This window comes from Falco punctatus, assembly GCF_963210335.1.
Source record: "Falco punctatus genome assembly, chromosome: 3".
Lineage (NCBI taxonomy): Eukaryota > Metazoa > Chordata > Aves > Falconiformes > Falconidae > Falco > Falco punctatus.
The window spans coordinates 108,538,296-108,560,670 of NC_137582.1; the positions used below are offsets into that span (position 1 = coordinate 108,538,296).

At 40.6% G+C, this 22,375-nt stretch overlaps 2 protein-coding genes across 14 annotated transcripts in view; both read left to right on the forward strand.

Moving 5' to 3' along the window:
• The first annotated feature begins 18 nt into the window (after nucleotides 1–18).
• Nucleotides 19–9,248, forward strand: UBE2J2 (ubiquitin conjugating enzyme E2 J2). Of its 2 annotated transcripts, none has more exons than XM_080379736.1 (7): nucleotides 19–229; nucleotides 1,807–1,937; nucleotides 2,129–2,189; nucleotides 3,025–3,127; nucleotides 3,235–3,373; nucleotides 3,826–3,906; nucleotides 5,790–9,248. In XM_080379736.1, the coding sequence occupies exons 2-7, from the start codon at nucleotides 1,935–1,937 to the stop codon at nucleotides 6,072–6,074; spliced, it is 672 nt and encodes a 223-aa protein (XP_080235862.1). In that variant the 5' UTR covers nucleotides 19–229; nucleotides 1,807–1,934; the 3' UTR covers nucleotides 6,075–9,248. The 2 variants fall into 2 exon arrangements, with proteins under 2 accessions (XP_080235862.1, XP_080235861.1); XM_080379735.1 differs by having other exon boundaries at nucleotides 21–229; nucleotides 2,149–2,189.
• Nucleotides 9,249–9,354: 106 nt separating this feature from the next.
• The window catches only part of C1QTNF12 (C1q and TNF related 12), a 37,992-nt gene continuing 24,971 nt past the window's right edge, over nucleotides 9,355–22,375 (forward strand). For 5 of the 12 annotated variants that reach the window (XM_080379716.1, XM_080379724.1, XM_080379715.1 and 2 more), the window contains exons 1-2: nucleotides 9,355–14,130; nucleotides 14,456–14,715. In XM_080379716.1, the coding sequence (XP_080235842.1) occupies nucleotides 14,545–14,715 (171 nt within the window). In that variant the 5' untranslated portion in view covers nucleotides 9,355–14,130; nucleotides 14,456–14,544. The remainder of the gene's footprint in view (nucleotides 14,131–14,455; nucleotides 14,716–22,375) is intronic. The other 7 variants (XM_080379718.1, XM_080379721.1, XM_080379722.1 and 4 more) reach the window with 7 other exon arrangements.

The following is a 22,375-nucleotide window of genomic DNA, read 5'->3' on the forward strand; positions in this document are numbered from 1 at the left end:
CGCCAGCAGTCGGTTGGCTCCGCCTCGCCGGGCCGCCATCTTGGCTAGGAGCCGCGGTCGCGCCGCAGCGGGGAGGCGTGGGGGTCGCGGCCCTGCCCTGCCTTCCCGCTTTCTCTGGTGGCGCTTCTTTCCTTTCTCCTTCCTTCCCCCCTTCCCTCCCTCGTTCGGCCGCCGGCTGCGGGCAGGTGGGGCGTCCCGGCGGCGGAGGGGCCTGCTCCAGCAGGGAGAGGTGAGCGGGGCCTGGGCCGGCGGGGCGAGCCCGTGAGGGAGCTCCGGGGGTAGGGGGGGCCCGGCCGGCTGCCGCTCTTCTCCCCGGCCTGCTGGGGCCCGCTGTGGGCTGGCAGCTCCCTGGTTGTCCTTCTGCTCCTTCGGGTTTTGCATCTGGGAGCATCGTGTGCTGGTGCCCGGCCGTCTGGAAGCGCTGGCCGGTTGCTCTCTTCTCGTAAATTGGGATGTCCCGATGGGACAACGAGTTCGCGGTCGTCGCTTCTGTCAGTGTTTATTTTCCGCGTGTAAGATACAGCTGTCCTTTCAGATAAGGCTTTGAGGGGTGTTAAAATCCCAATAACTTAAGTACTTCAGTGTGGCTTTGCAGCCCATAGTGAGGGGCGCTGTTGCCAGACTTCAGAACAAATTATTGTGTTAAATTAAAAAGATATGATTTAATTTATGTTTTAAAGTCAAAGCTTTTTTAGTGAAAAATTAGTATTTTTATGGTTTCAAGAGGTGTGACTTACAAAAAGGTGTGTGACTTCCTTCAAGAAAATATATTTAAAACAATGATTTACACTAATTCTGACAAAAGCCAGTTTAAACGTGTTTATTTTGAGTAAGGTTTGAATATTTGACCACGTACAATTGTTGCTCATGGTTTAAATATTATTATTTCTTCAATAAATTCTGCTTGGCTATCTGAAGTAAAGGAATAGAAAGGGTTATAGGCATTTAACATACTTTTTGTGTCAGATGCTGCTCTCGTATTGTAAGGTTGTCTTATCTCTTAATACAACCTCCTTATAAAATTTTTCCTTCTTGTTCTGGCTCAAATTTCCATGTATAAAGCAAAGTAACTTGCTAAATGTCTCCAGCAAAAGTGAGTTAAATAGCAGTTGTTAATTGGTATGTGTTCTGTAGGTGCATTGTAAGGGCTAATGCTTTCTTTGTCTTGTAAGCAGCATGGAATTTCCTTTCTTCACATTGAGTTGTCTCATTTTGGATGAGGTCTTTGTTTATCTGGAAGAGAATAATCTGGCTCAAAAGTTCGCTTCTGTAAATTCAACTGACTTTTAAGCATGTGGCAGATGTAATTTAAAAGCCTTCACCTCCAAGTCAGTAATGAGGCTTTTGTGGGTTTTTGTTTGTTGTTTCTTTCAAATAACTGGATGTGAGAAACACTAAATGAATTTAACTGAATAGGGAAAATAATTACTCAAAAAGACTTAAGTCCTTTAAAACAGTGTCATGATGTGTGTTCAGCCTAAATACAAGACTGGTTATTAAGAATTCAAGCAGGTTCTATAGTGCATAATATAGCTCTGTTATTTTCATGCTAGCAATTTACTGTGGTATTGAAGCAGCAGTGTTCTGAAAGGAGTATTTTCCCATTTTGGCAATGTGCAGAGTCTCTTGGGAGTGTGTTGGTTAGGATTTTGCATGGTTCTTGCCATTTAAAAGTTATGGTAAATTAATTTGTATTTTAAAAAATACTCTGTAAAGTATTTTGCAAAAAAATGGAGCTGTGTTCAGTGAACTGTTGTAGCTCTATGTCTATTAAGATTGTATTTACATATATTTTTTAAAAACCAGATGAGCAACAACAGTAATAAGAGAGCACCGACGACAGCAACACAGAGACTTAAACAAGACTACCTGCGAATTAAGAAAGATCCAGTGCCTTATATCTGTGCAGAGCCCCTCCCATCTAATATCCTTGAATGGTAAGAATTACAATGAACCATGGAGAGAACAAGATTTTCCAGGTTGTCAAGTCTGACTCCCTCCCTCCTATAGATTGTATGGGAATCTTGGTTTTGGGAGGTGGAGTATGAAACTTTGCTGAAGTGATATTGATCTTCGTTTTTCTAGAGAAATGGATGGCTGATTGTGTGAAGGCTTTCATACTGTTTAGATTTTTTTTCTTTGTCTTAGGCACTATGTTGTACGAGGACCTGAGATGACTCCCTATGAAGGTAAGAGTTAGCATGTAGCAAAAGTGTGCATGTACTTTTATGTTGTGATTGGCATGCCTCAGTAATTACATGCCTGTTTGAATGAGCAAAATATAACAACTGGAAATAGCTCTAAAAACTGTTAGTGCAGCTTCAAGGCTGTCTGTGACTTGTGTGATAACTTGCTGAAAGCGGTAGTGGTACCGCTATCTATTAGTAATTTTTCTGTTATCAAGGATTCTAACAAAACTACATTTAGGTTAAACTGAAGACAGATAAGTTTCTATTAAGTAATTGCGCGAGGTCTTGGAGCAGATAGCTCGCTTTAGATAGTACGTGACCATCAAAGGTAACTAAAATCACATTTTGTTACCACATGAACTGAGATTTATATTCTCTTTATGAATTTCTCTGGAGAAAGTGGGGAATGTGAAAGCCTTATTAATTTGTTGTAGTCACATAATTCACAGTGTCTTCTGCAGCCTGTCACAAAATGCTTTTTGAAATCTGATTCTGCATAGGGATTTTATTTTCAGTTAGCTGTTTCTGGAAAATTAGCCCGTTTGTGCTGAAATAAATACACACACTTTGGCTGGTTATATCTAAATATATTATGGACTTGACAACAGAAAGTGCTGTTTGTGATATGCTTGTGAGAGGATTGCCTCCAAAGTGAATCCACTGCAGGTGGGCATTATTATTACTGTGTTTTAGAGACACAAGATGATGAGCTTGATCTCTTTAGTGTGGAGGAGAGAAGGAGACAAGTAAAGGGTTTTATTTGGCCCGTTTTGAGTAACAGTTAAGGACTTCATCTTCATGCAAAATAAGTAATTCATCTCTTTATGTAATGCAGGTGGCTATTATCATGGGAAACTAATATTCCCCAGAGAATTTCCTTTTAAACCTCCTAGTATTTATATGATTACACCTAATGGAAGGTTTAAGTGTAATACAAGGTAAGGATTTTCTTCTAACACTTAAGCAATTAACACCATTTTAGCAATATGTATAACATGTAATGGTTTTAGTGGCAATAATAAAATGCACTGCCTGTCTTTTGAAGGTTGTGTCTTTCAATCACTGATTTCCACCCGGATACATGGAATCCAGCTTGGTCAGTCTCGACGATCTTGACGGGCCTTCTTAGTTTTATGGTGGAAAAGGGCCCCACACTGGGCAGCATAGAGACGTCAGAGTTCACAGTAAGCTCCGGACTGTGTGATGTACCTTTTGTCAGCTTAGAGAATGCTGAACCTGACCTCAAAGTTAAAGCAGCAGCAGCAGCTGGTATTTTGATCTCTCAGAAATGATTATGTTGTTGCCTAATACAGATGATGGGCAAATGAAAGGATTTCTTGGAGAACTTAAAATCCCTTTTGGTGAACAGTATGGTTAGGACTTTCTCCTTCCTTCCTCTTGAAGTGTCTGCCAAGCAGGCGCACTGGTACAGAATGCTAATCTCATATGATGAAGAACTGAGAACATATGTCTAGATGTCTGTTCTAGTGAATAATACTCACAAATACAAAGTTTTAAATGTTAGAAACCAGTTGGCTAGTGGTTTGCACCATTCTTGTGGGAAGTCAGATGTTGAATTAAAGTATGTAAACTTTGCTTATATGCAAGTGCTGATAATTTTTTTTTTCCTCAACAGAAAAGACAACTCGCTGCACAAAGCTTAGCATTTAATTTAAAAGATAAAGTCTTCTGTGAGCTCTTCCCTGAAGTGGTGGAGGTAAGGGAATTCCATCTGTGTGATAATTTGGTTTTCTGTAGTTCTTCATCTTCCCTGTGTAGATCTGTAAACTAATGTTTAGGACTTTTCCCAGACAGTAGCTGCTTCTGTCAATCTTGGAAGCCTTTTAAAAGATGCTTTTGCTATGTGTAAGAATTAAAAACTTGAATCTTGAAATGGAATTGTTTCTGCTGCACAAAGATCCATTGTATAGAGAATCAAGTATGTGTATTTAGGATTGCTATCATAGCCTTGACTGAGCTGTACATGCAGCAGATGTGGTTGTGGTCCCAATATTTGTAGAATTTTATGCTGTGTTTTCTTGAGTTTGGGTAGGACTAGTCTTTGTTTATCTGGATTTGGTCCATCAATATTTTAGATTTTTTTTCTTAATTCTCCTTTAAGATCAGACTGTTTTATTTTTCCTGCTTAACTTTTTGGGGTGTGTGTCTTGTGCAACACTAATCCTGTATGATACACAGTTTATATTGTCATATGGGGGTAACAACCGAAGGATACAGCAATTCGCTTTGACTAAGGTTCTAAAAATCACTACCCTTCTGCCAGGTAAGTTAAATAGATGGTATAGGTTTAAGAAAGAAAGGAAAAAGGTATCTCACTTAATTCAGACCTTTGGGATTGTCTAGCCAATTTCCACTGATGCTAACTTGGTTCTAAAAGGTCTCACCTGTTACAGATGAGGGATGCTTCTTTCTTGTCTCAGGATGATTCCTTCCCTGTAACTTCTTAGTGAAGGAATTCAGTTCTTTCAGGCTACTATTAAGACATTGAGAGTTAATTTTCTTCATACTGTATGAATTGGAACAGTCTTCTGTTACGAACTCTGTTTCGTGACTCTGGAGTTACAATATTATAGTGCTGATGCTCATTGTAATCTGGAATTCTAAGCATAAAATTAATTTTGTTAGGCAAACTATTCAGAGTTGTACAAATTTCACCGAATTGCAGGTGTTAATTATTGCCCAAAGAACATATACTGTAGAACAGCAGGGGAAAGATGTAGAAGAGGCTTTTCCCAGCTGTTTTCTTAAGCATGAGAGAGAACCTGGGGTTACAAACAAGTGAGCCAGCTAGTGAAGTAAACATTGTCCACAGACAGAAATCGCCTTTTTGGGCAGATTGGTGAGTGCTTATGGAACTTCAGGTTTGATTCATCTATTATTATGCTTAAAGGTATACAAAACCCATAGTTCAAAAACTATTTTCCTTCTGTCTTCTTTTGGGACAGGCCTCTGGGAAAAAATTTATCTCCACTTCCTTCCTTCCTTACGCAGATACAAATCTGAACTGAAGGTTTTGATTGTGTTTCCTTATCAGTTACAAGAATGCCAGAGAATTGGAAATAACTTTTCTGCAGTACTGTTTTGCTAGTACCTAAATCATCGGGAAACTCTGAAGATGATAATAGATAACTGCTGTTATGTCCTAAGTACAGGCAGATTTTTAACATGTAATACTTAACAGTCCTAATCCTTCTAAGCTTCTATGATGGCTTGACTTTATTTTTTTTTTAATGTGTTGTGTTCAGAAGAAGCTGGACATGTAAGACTTGATGCGAGAATTTCATTTCTGAAAAAAGGCTTCTTGGAAAATGTACATGTGAACTAAAAATAAATTTGGCCAAATGATTGTTAGTGTCAGCTACAGAAGTAGGTAACTTTGGAAGACAATGGAGAGACTGTGAAGAATGTATGTAATGCAGTTAGTTTAGTTTAAAAGACCTACAATATAAAGTGTACCATATCCTTTTCCTAAAGTTAGGTAAGAACTTGGTTTCTGAAATCTTTTCAAAAAGCACCTGAGAGTTTCACCACTTTCACTTCCAGCTATTCACTTTTCTTTTTTCTTTTTTCTTTCTCCAGGAGATTAAACAAAAACAGAAAGCACAAGAAGAGCTCAGTAACAGACCTCCATCTCTCCCTTTACCAGATGTTGTCCCTGATGGGGAAGCACACTACGGTCAGAATGGAATACCCCTTCTTAACGGGCATGTACCATTGGCACCTGCCAATCATCCAGGTCTCCAACAGGCCAATCGTAACCATGGACTTTTAGGCGGCGCTTTGGCGAACTTGTTTGTTATAGTTGGTTTTGCAGCCTTTGCCTACACAGTCAAGTATGTACTGAGAAGCATAGCGCAAGAATGAAAATAATAAAAGAATTTCAAGACCAAATTAGTGGTAGTTGCAGAATGAGTGGGACTCTTTGGGCATCTGACTCTGACACTGGGATAAATTCTTGTTTTACCAAGTTGCAGGTAAAACATCGGTTGGCTCATGGGTTATGTCTGGGAAATGGACTAGTTTCAATTAGTCAGAAAACTGAAAGTAGTTCTGCTCACAGATCCTCTTGTCCTTGCTACTGTCTTAGTAGTGGCTTACAAACAAGTCAAAGCATTATTGATGAGACACTAACATTTCTAGTGCTTTGATTTTTACAGCAGTTTTCCATCTGTTATTTGAAATTTGAAAATCTTAAGCAAATTAGGCTTTTTACTTCATTGGACAATTTTTAAAATTTCACAATTTATGCATATCATATTTTTGTTAGGGAAGAGTGTACAGGTGTTGATACGAATCAAGATTTCATGTGGACTTGGTAAGGGTTTGGTTAATGTAAACATTGATGCTACAGAGGATTGCTGGTTTCTTTTTTTTTTTTAAATAGAATGAACATCATTGCATATCTAGTCAGTAGTGATTAGATGAGTGGGGAAGATAACACCATGTGTGTTAAATGTGTTGTCTAAATTGTCAAAAAAGTCATTGAAGGTTTTATTTGGGCTATGAGAAGTGCAGTTGTCAGCCTTTAGGAATGATGAGCAAGAAAAAGCATTTGAACCAGTCTTTAGTGGGGCTACCCGTATCCAGTATTGTTTTGGATTTGTTCATTTACAGATTTCCATTTTGGAAGATGTTATATTTGAAAGCTGTAATACTTAATTTTGATCACAAGATGCCACTGTTGGAAAAAAAAATAAAACTGCACACACCAATGGAGAGTTGACTGTGTATTCAAGAAATCCAGAGATTTTTCTGGGCTTCAGTTACTTTTTTGCATTTGCAGTAACCCTAACCCTTGTGAAGATAAAAAGACCAATGAGTCTGAACAAACCAGCTTCTTCAGAGTCAGCTGAATTAATCTGAAGTGTCACTAGCTGAAGTAAACCCTTAAAATTAGTTCTGCTTGCTTACTTGAAGATTTGCATAAACTCTTAAAAGAAACTACCACCATCACCACCAAAAGCCAAACCCCAAACCCTTCAAATTCATCTGAGATTCTAGAAGCTTTTTACTTTTTGGTATAAGTTCATCACTGTTCCCCTTCACGTGATTGATGACTGAAATACTCATGTTTGTTCATGGGATTACAGGACTGCGGATAAACACTAAAGCTCCTAGGGCAGTTCAAAAGTCTTGTCTGAAATTACTTTAACTCGTTTTGCTTGGGTTTTTCTCCCCTGCTTAATTTTATCCAAATGCTTTGTTTCATCAGAGGCAATCTTACTGTGCCTTTCATAATTGACAGTGAAGCCTAGTCATTTGGGGAGGAATGCACTCACTGTTAATGCTACAGTTAACTTCAAAGGTGATAGCAGGGTAAAAAGCTCTGCATCTTGCTGCATAGTCTTATTTTAAGTATTGTGAAGAGCCCAAATAAATATTACCTCATATATCTAAGAATGTTTTTTGAAAGTTTTATTTTCCCTTTCAGATTTTTTTCTCTTTCTCTGCTTCTCCTTGGTATCTTGAATCGTAAGCAAAAATGTAGTGTTAACCCATGAGCCATGCAGCTTAAAGCATCAATAATGTGACCAATTCTCTGCAATAGGTAGGAATTACCAAAACTTGCAGAACAGCTCTATACTAAAGAAATCTTAAAGCAGTTCTTACTGAGGTAAGGAAGGGAAGGAGGAGATGGGGTGTGTGAGGGTGGAATTTGGAAAAGCCTAGATTTTAAAATGTATTTATAAATCTTCGATTATTTTTTTTTATTTTGTGGTTTTACCAAACCTTATTTATAACTATTTTTAATTTACCTCTTGTATGTGCTTAATCAGCTCTTGTAAAAAGAGAAGCACCAGTTGTATCTATCTAGAAATAATCATGTTCTGTCAGTCTGGGCTGTGCTGGAGAGGAAGAGGGGGAGTGTCATGTCTTTCCTGCAGTGATAGGTTTTTCAAGACAGCTTGTCAGGCTGAGTTATTTTTTTCCCCTCAAAGCATATGGACCTGTAGCTGAGGCTGTTCTGCCTCATAGGTCTCAGTATCACTCGAATGTGTTTGTGTTCTTGCAATGCCTTTTATTACTGTTGACATCACCTACAGACAGAAGCTTATAATTGGTTATGTATGTTTTTTATCATCTTATCTTATGGAAGTTCTTTTGTCCGCATAGATGAAGGCAAAGGCAAGGAGACTCTGGGCATGGTGTGCTTGCATCTTTTATGAAGTGTACCTAACTAAGGTAAAAGAGCTAGTAAAATCCGGAGATGGTGAATAAAAGGCATTTTATTCTGTGACAAGAAGTTGGCCTTAAGCTACGCCCAAGCATTTGAAGATGGGTCTCTTGTTCGAAGTAAGTGCCACAACTGGAAACAAAAACCCCCTTTGGTTAAACCCTGGACATGCTGCATTTTTTCTAAGGATTGGTTATATTTAAAAAGAAGACTTCCAGTTGCAGTTTCTCTTCAGTACCCTGGAATCAGGGAAAGACTTGACAGTCCTTGCAGGTGCCATTTGTTGAAAGCTAGGAGCAGTAGTTGACTGAACCCTTGCACCTATAGGTTACACGATTTTGATCCATCTCCTTGCTCCTTGCCTTTGGTAACGGAAAATTTATTCCCTTTTGTGTAGGTTTTACCGTTTTGTGTTTTTTAAAAGAATTTATAACAGTATGCGGTATCTGATCTTTTTGTTACCAAAGTCATTAGATGGAGTAAATCATTCTTTGCCATGCAAAAATATTATCGTGCCCTGAAGCAGCACATTACTTAATGTAATAAAAGTGAAAGCTGTCCCTCTGTGTATGGTACTGGAATAAATGTCTGGCCCTTTACTTTAATGCTGCAGTTTCGTAGGTTTCTGTAAGATTGCTATACACAGGTGCTAGGGAGTTTTTGCAGCTTGATTCAGAAGACATCTCAGTGGTCACCTTTAAAGATCTTTTGATTTTTAAAACCCTGGATTTGTGTGTAGCCATAACTTTTATCCCCCTAAGATTTCAAGGTTGTGGAAGTTAACCTTCAAGCATGTACTGAGGAGTAGAAATGACTGCATTGTAAAGTTGTTTGTTCATAATAAACATTCATGATAAAATTTATACTTTCTGTGGGACTGTTTTTGGGAAAGGAATCACTGGGAAGAAATCTTAACTGGATATGTATGGACTAGAAAATGAAAACTGGCAAAACTGCATCTCTCCAACCTCCAGGTTTAAATTTTTTTTTTTCCTCAAGTTAGTTTTACCACAGATGTAAGGGATACCTCCAGAAAGGCCTACAGGTAGTAACTTCTTTTAAATATTTTTTTTGATAATGCAGTTCCTCTCTGGAGAGGTGTTTGTTCTGTAACGACATAATGGTTACTGTAGCATGGTGCCTGCTTTCATTATTTACTCTGAGACACACAGGAGCCACTCTAAGATGCTGTTTCACTGTCCTTGCCAACAGTGATGATGTCTTTGAAGAAAAAAGTACATTGGAACCTTGCTACAAATTCAACAGCTGCTGTTTGAGTGGAGTTTGAGTTTATTCTGGTGCTGTTCCCCTAACATCTGGATAGCTAGTTCTGTGCTATCTTGACAGCTTGAATTACCTAGGGATCTAGATAGCTTCAGTTCTGTGTAAAACAGTATATTTTACTTGGAGGCTGTCTTCACTGTGGACTTTTAGAATTTGATTTTGGACTAGCATTTCAGTTGGGGGTGGGGATGGGGGATCCAAAACATGGTTATTTGTAATAGCAATTTTTTTACAACTTGATGGAAGTGAGGTTTTTTGCTTGTCTGAATCTGCCAGGGCTGAGCTGGGTCTTAATCTATTTTATGAAATCATGGCTTTTCCTTAATAATGCTGGTATTTTTACCTTTTTTTCTTACTCGGATCAGTTCTTGTGACTGGGAGTTCTTTTGAAACTGTTGTTTAGACTTGGTGATTTTCATTTTGTCAGTTGCCCCTGCTTCTGGTTTTCTTGGGGCTCATGTTACTGAGGAGCTGGTCAGATGGGGGTAGCTGTGTTGCTGTATTTCAAATCCGTGTAGTATACAGGATTCTTGCTGTGAAGACGTTGTTCTGCCCCTGCCCTAGACAAATTCTGTGGGTAAGAACCCCCAAATTCCTATTGCATTTGCACAAGTACTTGGATTTGAAACTGACTGTGGATGTTGATAGTATCTAGCTAAGTATTTAATGGGAAACTTTCTCCTACACAGAAGGTCAAAGAAATGAGATGCTTCTTGCCCACCTGATGGATTCTCCAGCTTGCCTTAAATGTGTAAGCAGCCAGCAAGTGACAAACTGTCTTTTCCTCAGGAGAGCAAGCTTGTAATTTGTAATTAGGATTATTACCTGAAGTCATGTGCTTTAAAAGGTATTTTTTGAATGTCTCTGAATAATTTCTGCTAATAATTTGTTGCTGTTGGTGGCTTATCTTGCAACCCAGTCACAGGAAGACAGACAGTGTACAAGATGATAGTTCTTTTGCTGCCCAGCGAAGGCCAGGTCTTAGTTCTTAAAGCAGAAAAATCATATTTATAGTGGAAAAACCACTCCCCCTAGACACATACACAAAAGGGATGCGATTGAAAATGAACTCAAAGCATTTACGTCTCGTGTTATCGAAAAGACTTTTTCTGGGCAACGAATGAGGGTGATTTATTAGGGTTTACGAGGAGCCTTTTATTAGCGATAAAAGCTTTGCCCCAACAGCGTTATTTCTACACCTCGCTCACTCGGAAGAGCCCACCCCGACAGAAACCTTGCGAGTCGCTGCGGGTTTCCCCGTTTTTCCGAGCGTCTCGGTGTGTTTGCGTGGATCTGCCGCGAGATGGCGTAGCGGTCCCGCGTGGGTCGGGATGGATGGGAATGGGGGGGGGGGAGTGAATGGAGAGGTGCTCTGAAGCGAGGGGTACGGGCAGCTCCAGGGGGGACGCTGCAGAAGGCATCTGAAGTAGCTCTAAGCTCTTGGTCTCGCTTCCTAAAGCTGCTCTTTTGTCTGCTGGTGTGTTTAGGTTTGTTCTGACAGCTTTTGTATGTTAACCCAATCAACAGCTTGAGCTGATTATTGGGTTAGTATTAGGAAACTTCACATTTAAACCCAAGGGATCTATCATTGGAGTCCTCCAGACCTTTATCCGCTGTGAAGCAGGGGGTGTGTGTGTTAGTCAATGGTAATGTGCCATCTGCTGTATTTGCTTTAAAAAAATCACTGTACCAAGGCTTAGGAATTGTGTGATGTATGTGCAATGGGCAATTCTGGGAAAATCCTAGCTTCAACCTTTTGCCCTTTGGGTATTATTTTTAGACCTTGAGTAAAAGGTGAATTGCGTAAGTAGAGATTGAAAGATGAAATCACAAGTTTCTTGCCCTAACTATTCAGTTTCCTCACTAGCTTCACACTTGCTTCTTGCAGGGTTTGCAAACACTGCATCTGGGTCCTTGTGCACAGTTTTGAAACGTTAAGTGTGGCTTCTTATAATACCTTCCCTACTGTAAAACTTTCCTCGTGCAGAATTGATATTGTTATATTCTATTCCTGTTTGCTGCAATGGTGCTGAGCTCAGAGAAGAAACAATTTGTCTTTCCAGTCCCTTTGAGATCCTTGGTTTGCTGTGCCAGGAAGTGTAACATCGCCCTATTCCTGCTTGGTTGTGGTTTTTTTTTTTTGCAAATGGGGGTTGAATGTTGTTTGTGCATTGGCAAGACTCAGGTGCTTTGGAACTGCTGCAACTTGGATGTGAGAACAGCAGCAGCAAGGTATGCAATCTTTTACAGATAGTGCTAATGCTGAATTGAAGGTTGGAGGAGAGCTAACAACTGTGCTGATGCTTGTTTCAGCCCAACACAGAGAAAAGTATGCAGGCAGGAGTTGGCTACATTCAGCTTGTCTTACTGGACCATCAGGTAACTTCGCCTTGTGCTTGCAAACGTAGGTAGGTTTCGTTTCCCCCCAAATCTGAGGATATAGTCCTGGGATTTGGCTCTTGGGATAGGAAAGGAGATGCTGCAGGCAGACAGATGCAGCCTGCCCCAGCAAACTAAAAAAGCGATTGCCCCATTCCAGCCTTGAATGTCATTTCTTGCCATGGTGTGCGGATCTGTCAAGCTGTTTAGCTGCAATATGACAGATCATCCTATTAATGTGTCATCAAGTGCACTTTTACAAATTCATGGCTTGTCTACAACTAACCTGAAAAAGAGGCTTAAGTATGAGAAGGCGCCAAAGAAAGTTAAATATTATTAACAAATAAAGTCTGCCACGTAGTTTTGATGGAATGTGAGCTAGTTGGGGGAGGGGTGATAATGCTGTTAACTATTTAGCTTCTGTGTAACTTCCCTTCTTAGTCTCTTCTCTTTCTGAAACTCCATTTCCCTCAAAAGATGCTGAAAAAAGTATTCTTTTAAAAAACCCTGTATTCTACTACTTGATTTATGTGCCCAGATTGTTCATACCTCAGTTTCCCTGAGCCATGGATAGTGCTCCTGATCCACCCTGGCTGCCTTTAAAGTCCAACGAAGAGCTGTGCTGGCATTATTACTTGGATTACAGAAGGCATGGTAAAGGGATTGTTAAAAAAAAGCAAATCTGTTGCTTGCTGACTGAATAAGGGACTTCACATTATGTGCTCTTCAACCTTTTATCATTCTTGGACTTTCTCATGGTACAATCTCGGAGAAATTTTTGCATCACACTCCATATTTGTAGAAAGAATAGGAATTATTTGTTCTGGGTGGTGGGGAACTGACAAAAATTTGCAGAGTGTCCAAGTACTTCAAGATCTCCTTTATGAAATGCTTGTAGGAGATGTGTAACCTCTGGTTTTCTGTTATTTTTAATAAACAGCATACCCTCTAAAGAAATCAGAAAACCCCCACTGAGCCAGGCTCTAATGAGAGCTAGGGGAAAATGTTGCATGGAACACAGCTAAGTAGAGTGTAAAGCAAAAGTTCTGATGTATCAATGTGTGGTGCGATGCTGAGTGCATATTCCAAGCCACATATTTTTAGCTCTACCACACACTCATGTACAGTTTTACAAACTTCCCAGAAAAATGGTGATTTCTCTGAGATAATGAAGGGGAGGTACAGAATAGGGCTGAGGGGAGGGAGCAGGGAATGGGCATTGATTTAAATCTGCCTGGCACACGGGCCAGCTCCACTTATCAGTGAGTCTAATAGGAATGTGAAGAGAATAGGCTTGACAGCTCATTAGAATGTGATCCCTCCTCCTTTTTTCTCTTTTTTTTTTCCTTTTTTTTTTTTTTTTCCCTTTCTTGAAGTTGATGGAAACTCATTCAGGAAAGAAGTACTTATTTGCTGAGGTAAAGCAAAAGCTGAGGAGGGTTTTGCCAGTGTGCAGCTGGGGAAAGGAGCAGCAAAAAAAATCAGACATGATCTCCACTCCAAGGTACCTGAAACCTTGCCTGGTGTGAGGAGAGGTGAGGATGAAAAAGACATGAGATTCTACATCCTGACAGCTCCCTGTGGCATCGGGACTTGCTGCTCATCGTCTCATTAAAGAAAAGTGAAGATACACTCGGCTAAAGAGGGAGAAAAGCTAGACTTGGGAAAACTTTATCTGCTCCTGATGGACCTAGGTACATCCTCAGAATCTTTGCTTCTCCCTGTTTTAACTTTTATGACATGAGAAATTAATTTTCTTCATAGAAGGCTGAGCACTGGGCTGAGCGGTGATGCTTTCAGCCCCTTCAGAAGAGCAGCGGCTGTAGCAACCTTGGATTACAGTTCTCCAGCATCTTGAAGGAAAGGATGAGGACTTGTCACTGAGGAAAGGGAAGTATCTCTCGAGAGACTGGATGGAACGTATTCAAGCCTGCTTTGAACTGAACACAGTGCTTCAAATGACAGAAAGTGAAATCTCCTGTTGAAGAAGAACAACCTAACAACCCCCCTAATGAGTTTATGTTGTCAGCTCTGGCCTGAGCAACTGTTGCCCCGAGCAATTTGACTTCTCTAGGTTTCATAGTTGAGTGCATTTTAAACAAGTCTGAAGAATTATTGGGGGGGGCCGGGGGGGGGGGGGGGGGAGTGACACTTCAAGGTGGGTGGCAGGACTTTCCAGGGCCTCTTGTATTTATGTAAGCTTCAAGAGGCTGAATGGACTTACCTCTTTCTTCGAGTGAATCCAGATTTTCAAACAAGTTTATCTATACCATTTCCATGTGTCCTGCTTGAACAGAGATCTCTCCAGCAACCAGTGCATCCATGCATGCTGCTCATTTGACATTGCATAGCCCAGAGGATCATCTTTAATCGTTCTAACCTTTTTATTTTTTTTAATTTTTTTTAGAGAGAAGTCTGTGTCTATTCCTGTTATTGGTGGTGACGGTTTCTGTGCTTGGAGAGTGCTCTTCCTGACTTGGCCCCTCCCTTTTCAAAATGAAGGGGTGCACCTGGGTATTTGTGGCAACTTTACTTTGTCAGCAGTTTTGCCTCTTCAGAGTTACAGCAGCAAAGAGAGAGAGAAAGATGAAGAAAGAACCTAATCAGTATACAGAGCCTTTTAATGCTACCCTCTCAAACAGTGAAGAACTGCACGGACATCCCAAGGTAGGTGTTTGTGTGTTGTCAGTGCTGGGTAGAACTTATTTCTGGCAGTAATGTGGTGCTGTTTTCTATTTCCAATGATTGAGGCAATCTTGCCAAATTCTATTTGATTTTAAAGAGAAATGTGCTCTCTTTTTCCTTTGCATGACTTGATTTTCTAGCTTACTGAAGCACACACTGGAATGCTACAGTTTATGATTAGAATTTATTTTAGAATATGCATGACTGAAGTTCCAGTCCCATAGTATCTGATGAAGTGTAAAGACATTTTTAAGTTCTAGTATATGAACACTATCCTGTTCAGAAAAAACTGATTAAAAAAGAAATAAAATGCAAGTGAGCTATCCCAGTACAGTAGGACTGGAATATTAATGTATTTCTTGCAGGCAAACCCTTTACTCTCTGAAATATTATTTCAAAACTTTCTTGGGCAAATACAACAGTATAAACATCTGAGCATGCCTGAGCTTTTCCTGCACTGCACCTTCCACCAGAGAGGCTGTGGTGGTTGAAAATTACAGACGAGAAATTTTGTGGTAGTCAGATGATCTGTTCAAGGTGATTGTGGCTCTTGTTGGAAAGGATTCAGGATGGTGCTAATTGTGCATAAGTGACAAGTGTAAGGCTGCATATACGAGACCTCGATGGCTGTAGCGGATGACTTGCTGGACTTTGTGAATTTTGCAGGGTAGGATCTGTCCAGTTACATCTTTGGGAGAATCACCCCAGGATGAAAGATGCAAAAATTTTCCAGTCAATTGATCAATGCCCCCCAGAATCCTTTAAGATGAACACTTGAATAGAATGCTTGGGAGTAGGAGAGGGGAATCAGGGAATTAAAAGCAGGTCCTAGGATTAGAAGCAGGATGAAATGGAAGGGAGACTACAACACGGAGAAAGAAGGGAGTCTCCCCTACCACACAGCCCGCCTCCCTCCCTCCCTCCTCTGCTCACACAAAAATGTCCCTTGTTTCAAATGGAGGTGACCTCTAAAACATGACTTTGATCTCAAACATTAGGGATGGCAGTCACTATAGCAATAGAGGAACAAACCTGTCAAAAATTGGGGCATGGCAGAGGGGGCAAGTTAGAACAATTGGGCTGACATTCTAAATATCCTATTCAATGCTATTGTGAGAGTAATTGGTTAAGGTTGGGCAAGTCTGGGAAACAATCCTCTACATAAAAAAGCTGGCTGCTGCACTTAAAATTATCATTAGGGGACTGTAAGCAGAGTTTCTGTAGCTAATTTTTTGCTGTGTATCACAGGGCTCTGTCAGGACAGGTTGTATACATGCTAAGTTCTTGAGGTGCTTATAATCAATCACTTTCTTCTACTCTTTCTAGTGCTGCTTCATTCTGCTTTTGCAAAAGGGGCTGGATATCTATCTGGTACAACTAAATTTCAGTCCATTCTGGAACTAATTTGGCTTGATGTAAAATGTATTGGACTGCAAGCAGAATATATTCTGACTGTAAAAGCAAGCAGAAACTGGTCCTGGTTAATTCTGCTATAGTCATACATCTACTATTGCTAGAAGAAACACAGTACTCATTTGAAGGCTAGTGGGCATTCATTAAAACAGACATTGTTTGGAAGCTGCAGTTTCTGTGTTGAAATACTTTGCTTTAAAATATCCATGGCAAAGGTTTGGCTGCAGTAAGAGCTGGTGAAGTCAGTGAAGGCAGGTTCTGTTGAGTAAGGATAGGATGAAACCAAATCTTTGATGTAAATGCTTATGAGCTCTGCTTGATATCCACTCCCAAATTTTGCACTGTGAAGTTTTCTCCTTGGAATCTATTTGAGGTTGACATCCAGGCTCTCTAGTTAAGTATTGCTTCTAAATGTCATGGGTGACTGTATTGTATTTATATTTATATAGCACCTGCCCAAACTAAGGGATTATTTTACACATACTATAAATGCAATGCTTAAGGATTGTCACCATTTCTGAGGTCGTTGACAGTTGCCATTTACAGCAAAGCACCACAATTTGTATTCAGTTAAGGGAAGACGGAAAGTAATAGTGAAGCTCTCCTTACCTAACCTATCAAGCTAAAGGAACGTTGAAAGTGGAAGGCTGATCTCTTTGAGCTGTGAAGGTACTTCTGTGAGCAGTCTTGTTTCACTTTCCTGTACAGGGCATGCTTTCATGGAACAACAGCAGAGTCCCATTTCATTTCTCTACAGCACATAACAGGAAAGGTGGAATTTTTGTGGCCTTGTGCAGTAAAAATTAGGGCTGTGTTTACCTTGGAACGCTCTGCTGCCAGCTGGTAGGTTTATCAAAGCAGGAGGAGTAGGGAATGAAATACTAACTGAGTAGTGTTTTTTATTCATACTATTGAAAAGGTAGATGTCTTTTCCTTCTAATTAAGCAAAACAATTTGGGAATTCTTTTGGGAATTCTTTTCAAATAGGTGTGGAGAAAGCTCCCATTCAACATTCACAATGCATGAGTGAGTCATGTGGTGAAACCTCTACCTAAAACGGGGAAGCAGAAATCTCAAATCTCCTGATAAACCTGATATTTCCAAGGGAACTGTGTATTTGGTTTGTGGTTTTTTAAAAGTTTTTCTCCAGTCTTATCTTTGCTGAGTTGCTGTCAATGTGACGTGCTTGCAAGCACATGAGTTTTCTTCTCTGACACAGGTGTACTAAGAGAGAGCAGAATGTGAGTGATGGTTTTAATCTATTGGACCTTCTTAATTTGACTGTGTGGCTGAGTACCTGCAGCTGCCACTTGCCAGGCTTGCCTTCTCCTTTCCAGGCATAGATTTTGCCTTGCAGGATGTGGTAGCATGCTAACAGGGGTTAACGGTAGTAGATTGTCCACTGGTTATATAGAGTTGATGCTGACCAGGAGTTACCACTTGATACCTGGGCAGAGGGAATAAAGATGGAGCAGACTTTTGGTGCCCAGTGAAAGGACAAGAAGCAGTGGTTACAAGCTGAAGTACAGGAAATTCTGCTTAAATGTAAGGAAAAAAGCCTCTGTATCATGAGGATGGTCAAACACTGGAAAAGGCTGGTCAGAGAGGCTGCGGAGCATCCATCCTTGGAGACAGTCAAAACCTGACTGCACGTGGTCCAGAGTAGCCTGTTCTAGTTCACCTGCTTGGAGCAGAGAGTGTTGAATTAAACAGCCTGTGCATGTCCCTTCCAGCTTCAGCTGTTCTGTGAGCTGCTTTTAGGGGTAGTTCAGCTAAGCAACTCAAAGACAGCATCCTAACCTGGGGAAAATTAATGACTCAGTGTCCCAGTGAAATTTCAGGGATGATTTGAGGTCAACAGGATTTTACCTTCAGTGGAAGAAATAGTGTAATATTTTGAAATTAGTTAGCCACTATATAGCTAAAGAGTCCTTGAGATTTTATTTTCTTTGTGATCCGTCTGTCTCTGTCAGGTATCTAGGGTCAGGTCTACCTGGTTTATGATGTAAATCTCTCCGAATTATTTCTTTGGGGTCTTTTGCTTCCCGTTGAAAACAGCAGCTGGTTCAGTGACATAGCACAGATTGCATTCCTCCACTGTAAAGAGATTTCAGTCTTAGCCTGAAGTGTGTGATTGCATGTGTAATTGAGAAAAGTATTTTTGTGGTCTGACAAGTGGTAAAGCCATGGGAGAGACTGGACTGTGGACCTGTCTGTAGCAGGAGATGTTATCTTTCATGTTTTGTATCTGTCATCACTGTCAGGCTTGTTATAGCCCTTCTAGTCCATAATATGCCGGAGCAAATAACAGGCTTCCTAGCAATTCCTCGTGGCCCATGTAAAATAACGTTGGATTCATATATCTGTGACTCGGCCTATCAGATAATTCAGTGCTTCGTCTCATTTCTCAAAGCTGTATATAAGATTTTTAAAGCTCATTATTAAATTATGTAGTCCTATATCAGATGTGGGTTTATGTACTACATGCATTACACTGCTCCTGTTCTGTTGGTGCTGCTCAGTTCCTCGCCTTTGTGGTGTCCCTCAAGACTGAACTTTACTGGTACATCCACGGGTGGCACTGGTTAATGTTGCAGCATGGCTAACACAGCACAAACATCGTGGTGTTTCCTCACCCAGAATAGCTCTTGCTCATGCGAACTGTTCCATTAGATTAATTAAATTCATTATGGGTGTGGCCGCTGCAGGTACTTTGTGTTTAAGTGGAGGGGAGAAGTGTTTTGAGATAGCCATTTAGGGGAGTGAAGTATAACTTTTCAATCACAAAACATAGTGGGGAATTTAGGTAGGAATTCCATTTCGGATTTGGCTAAGATGCCAAACCTAACACTTCTGCTCTAGGGAAAATTCTTGAGAGATCTGTAAAAACCACAAGTGGTCAGGACCTTGGTTTTACATCTCATTAATAACCAAGAGTGTGTATAACCATAAGTTATTAGCAGCTGCCATAGGATTTTTCATGCTAAAAACACAGTGGTCTGACACTTTTTAACCTCTTCCAAGTAAAATACACTACTGAAATAAATAATTTGCTCCTAATTTCATAACAAAGCTGACAATACTCTTGCTGGTGTAAATCAGGTATAATAACATAGAAATTTGTGGATGAAGGTAATTGAAATGCTTAGTCGAGTCCATTTTGCAGCTGGCAAATGCTTAACTATTAAGCAAAGAATTCTTAAATATAATTCAATCACAGATGGACAAATATGTAGGTAACTGAGCAAAACTTGCAGGGCAGTAACTTCAGACATAAAGGCTGTGGACTGGAATAGTTAGATATGTTCTTGGACACATCTCTGACTAATTGCAGGTGGAAAGGATGCTGTTTTCTGAAAAAATTGTAACCTTTTCATGCTTTCTTTCCATCCTGTTCCACCCTGAGAAACACTTAGGTGTGCCTGAGAACACTTTGAGATGCTCTCAGGTGTACAAGCTTGCTCACACGTCACGTTGATTTTTTTTATTCATCCAGATTGAAGCTAATTTTTTTCATTCCAGTGTAGTTTTTAGCAGAGGTGCAGACTGGATCCCAGCATCCTTGAATTTCAGGAAAGTTCAGATACAGTTCAGAAATTTCTCAGGATCCAAACTCTGCTACTTGACTGTAGATTTTCTGCTAGCAGTTTCTTCCACGCTGGCTGAGTCTTGGCCAGAGACTGCGTGTGTCTCTGGGCAGTGCGTGCTGTTCTGGGAGTTAAAGCCAGAAAGAACCACAGGTTCTGTTTGCGTACAGCAGCCTAAATTACAGCTCAGCTTGTCTTTTTTTTTTTTTTTTTTTTGTTGTGAGGGAAGTTAGGGAGAGGGTGGGCTAATTTCTCGTCAGTCTTCTAAACTGGTTCTGAAGTGATAGGTAGGTGCCATTGTATTGGGATTCCAAGGTAATGTTAAAAGACCTGATTGAAAGTTCATTAAAAATTGCTGGCAAGGATTCTGTTGATTTTGGAGGTACTGTTTCAAGTGTTAAGGAGTAACCTGATTTCACTGTAGTTAAGGTGAGGATTCCTCCAGACTCCTGTAGGTTAGCTTTGCGCTGTGAACAGCACCCCAGGAGGGACAAGTCCCCTTTGCTGGGATTCCAAGGCTGTTCTCAGCCCTGACTGATACCTGAGTTGGCTGCAAGGTCTCTCTGGCTGCTGGAGGCTGCCGCTGCCAAGAAAAATAGAGGCTTGCATGCTTATTGCTGGGATTGCTCATGCATGCCATAGTAATTAAATAATAATACCACAAGGATGGAACATTCATTTTAACTGTCAATCATCCTTGGGCTGGAGAAATTGGGGAGTGCCATGACTGTCTTGTAGAGGGATTTGTAATTTAAGCAAGCCACTGGAGAGGTATGGGATTTTTATATTTATTTCTTTAAAAACTTCTGGAGTTCTTAATTTATTTTTCTGGGATGTGCCATCTGGATTTCTTTTTTCTCCCTGACAAGATGTCTGCTCTGGCCTGTTTCTTCACAGCTGGAGCTCCAGAAAGGCTGAGGACATCTGTTTGTCTTCACAGTTAATGATCAGAGTCTGCCCATGATTGCTGGCTTCTGCTTCTAGCTGGCCTGTTTCCTCCTTTTTGCAGTAGAGGGGAGTTTATGCCTGTCTTGGAGCCTGGTGGAAACCAGGAGTACTTGATTAGTCTCTTCCACATCTGCAGCAAATGCTGCATCCCAGCGCCTAAGACTCTGGTCTTGTGTGTGCTGTGCTCTGGAGACTGCACTGCTGAGTTCCTGCCACATGAGCCAGCTCTTTTTGAAGAATGAACTGATTTTATTTTCCTTTTCTCTACAACCCAGCTGTTCTTTCTCTGGCTTCTGTTACAGCACTGAGGGAGTACTCCATCCTGCCTGAGTTGGGTGCTTCCTTCTGTTTTGTCAACTGCACTGCAGCTTTACCACAGACCTGTCGGTCCCAGTCACTGGGACAAAAAGACATCTTCTCCCTTTGGGAAAAGCATGGGTAGGGTAGGCTTTTACCTGCTCTACATTTATGAACTTTGTAAACTTCAATGCTCATAAATACAGTCCTCTGCAGGTGTGACCTCATGTGTGGTGATGCTGCACCTGTCTGCTTTCAGATGAAGCGGGGTAGGAAAGAACTAGCTTCTCCCATCAGAAATCATTACATCTTTACAGAACTCCCATAAATATATTTCATGTTTGTTGTAGAGATAAGCTGCACCTCATGTGCTGTTCTAAGAACTTTTCAAACTTTATGAACGTTTGCCTCTGGACTTGATGTAAATGTGGTACAATAGACGGAGAGGTTTGCACCAAAGGACTTTCCTGGCCTGTCTTAGACTTTTTTTACGCTTTGCAAAAATCTGCAGTCAAGCAATTTGTGGGAAGATGATAATGTTTTAGCGAGGTAACTAATTTCACAATGCCCGTGCTTTCCTGTGGTGCTCCATCTACATTACTTTCCAATGGAAAAAAAGCTATTTAAGCCCTCAGTGCAGTAAATAAAAAAGGCAAATAATAATTCAGCTAAAACAACCTACTAGAACCCCTTGACTAAACATGCAATTTACGGCTGACTGAAAATGTGGTTATAAACATTAAAGAGTCTGTTCAAGACTGATTTTTGGTACAGAAATAACAAACTAGATTGTTATGAATATGTGTCTTGCTCTCGTTTGCGATACACGCTAAATTTGAGCACCAAGGCGAGTGGGCATAACCATATCTCTGGCTATCGTTAATTACAGTAGGATGCACGAACGATATGGTGAAATGTCTTGGGATGTCCTTGCTCTGGCTTAGAGCGCAGGTGGCAGCTACTCCAGACAGAATGCTGCAGAGGGGAGGATAGGTGGACTGCGTGAATACAGCAATTCAATAGGAGTAGATCTTCCTGTGGATTGCGTTTGAGCAGTAAATAACCTAAGATTATTTGCCAAATAGAGAAGATAGTTGGCTTCACAGGGGTGGAGATGTATATTTAACAAATACCCTTGCTCTGCTCACGACACATCGGATTTCTGGGGAGCTGGTTTGTACATCATACTCTGCTGGCTTGTAAATAATTTGTTGACCCAAGCTGTTTGAAATAGAGTTGTGATCACATCAGCTCAGAAATCTATGGACAAGTGCCTTGTACTACACCCATGTGCCTGGATGCATGCCGGAGAGTGAGTTTTCCAGGCTCTGCATCAGCTTAGAAGCTCTGACATTCCTTACAGCCTCAAGCTGGAACTCCAGCAGACTTCTAAGATT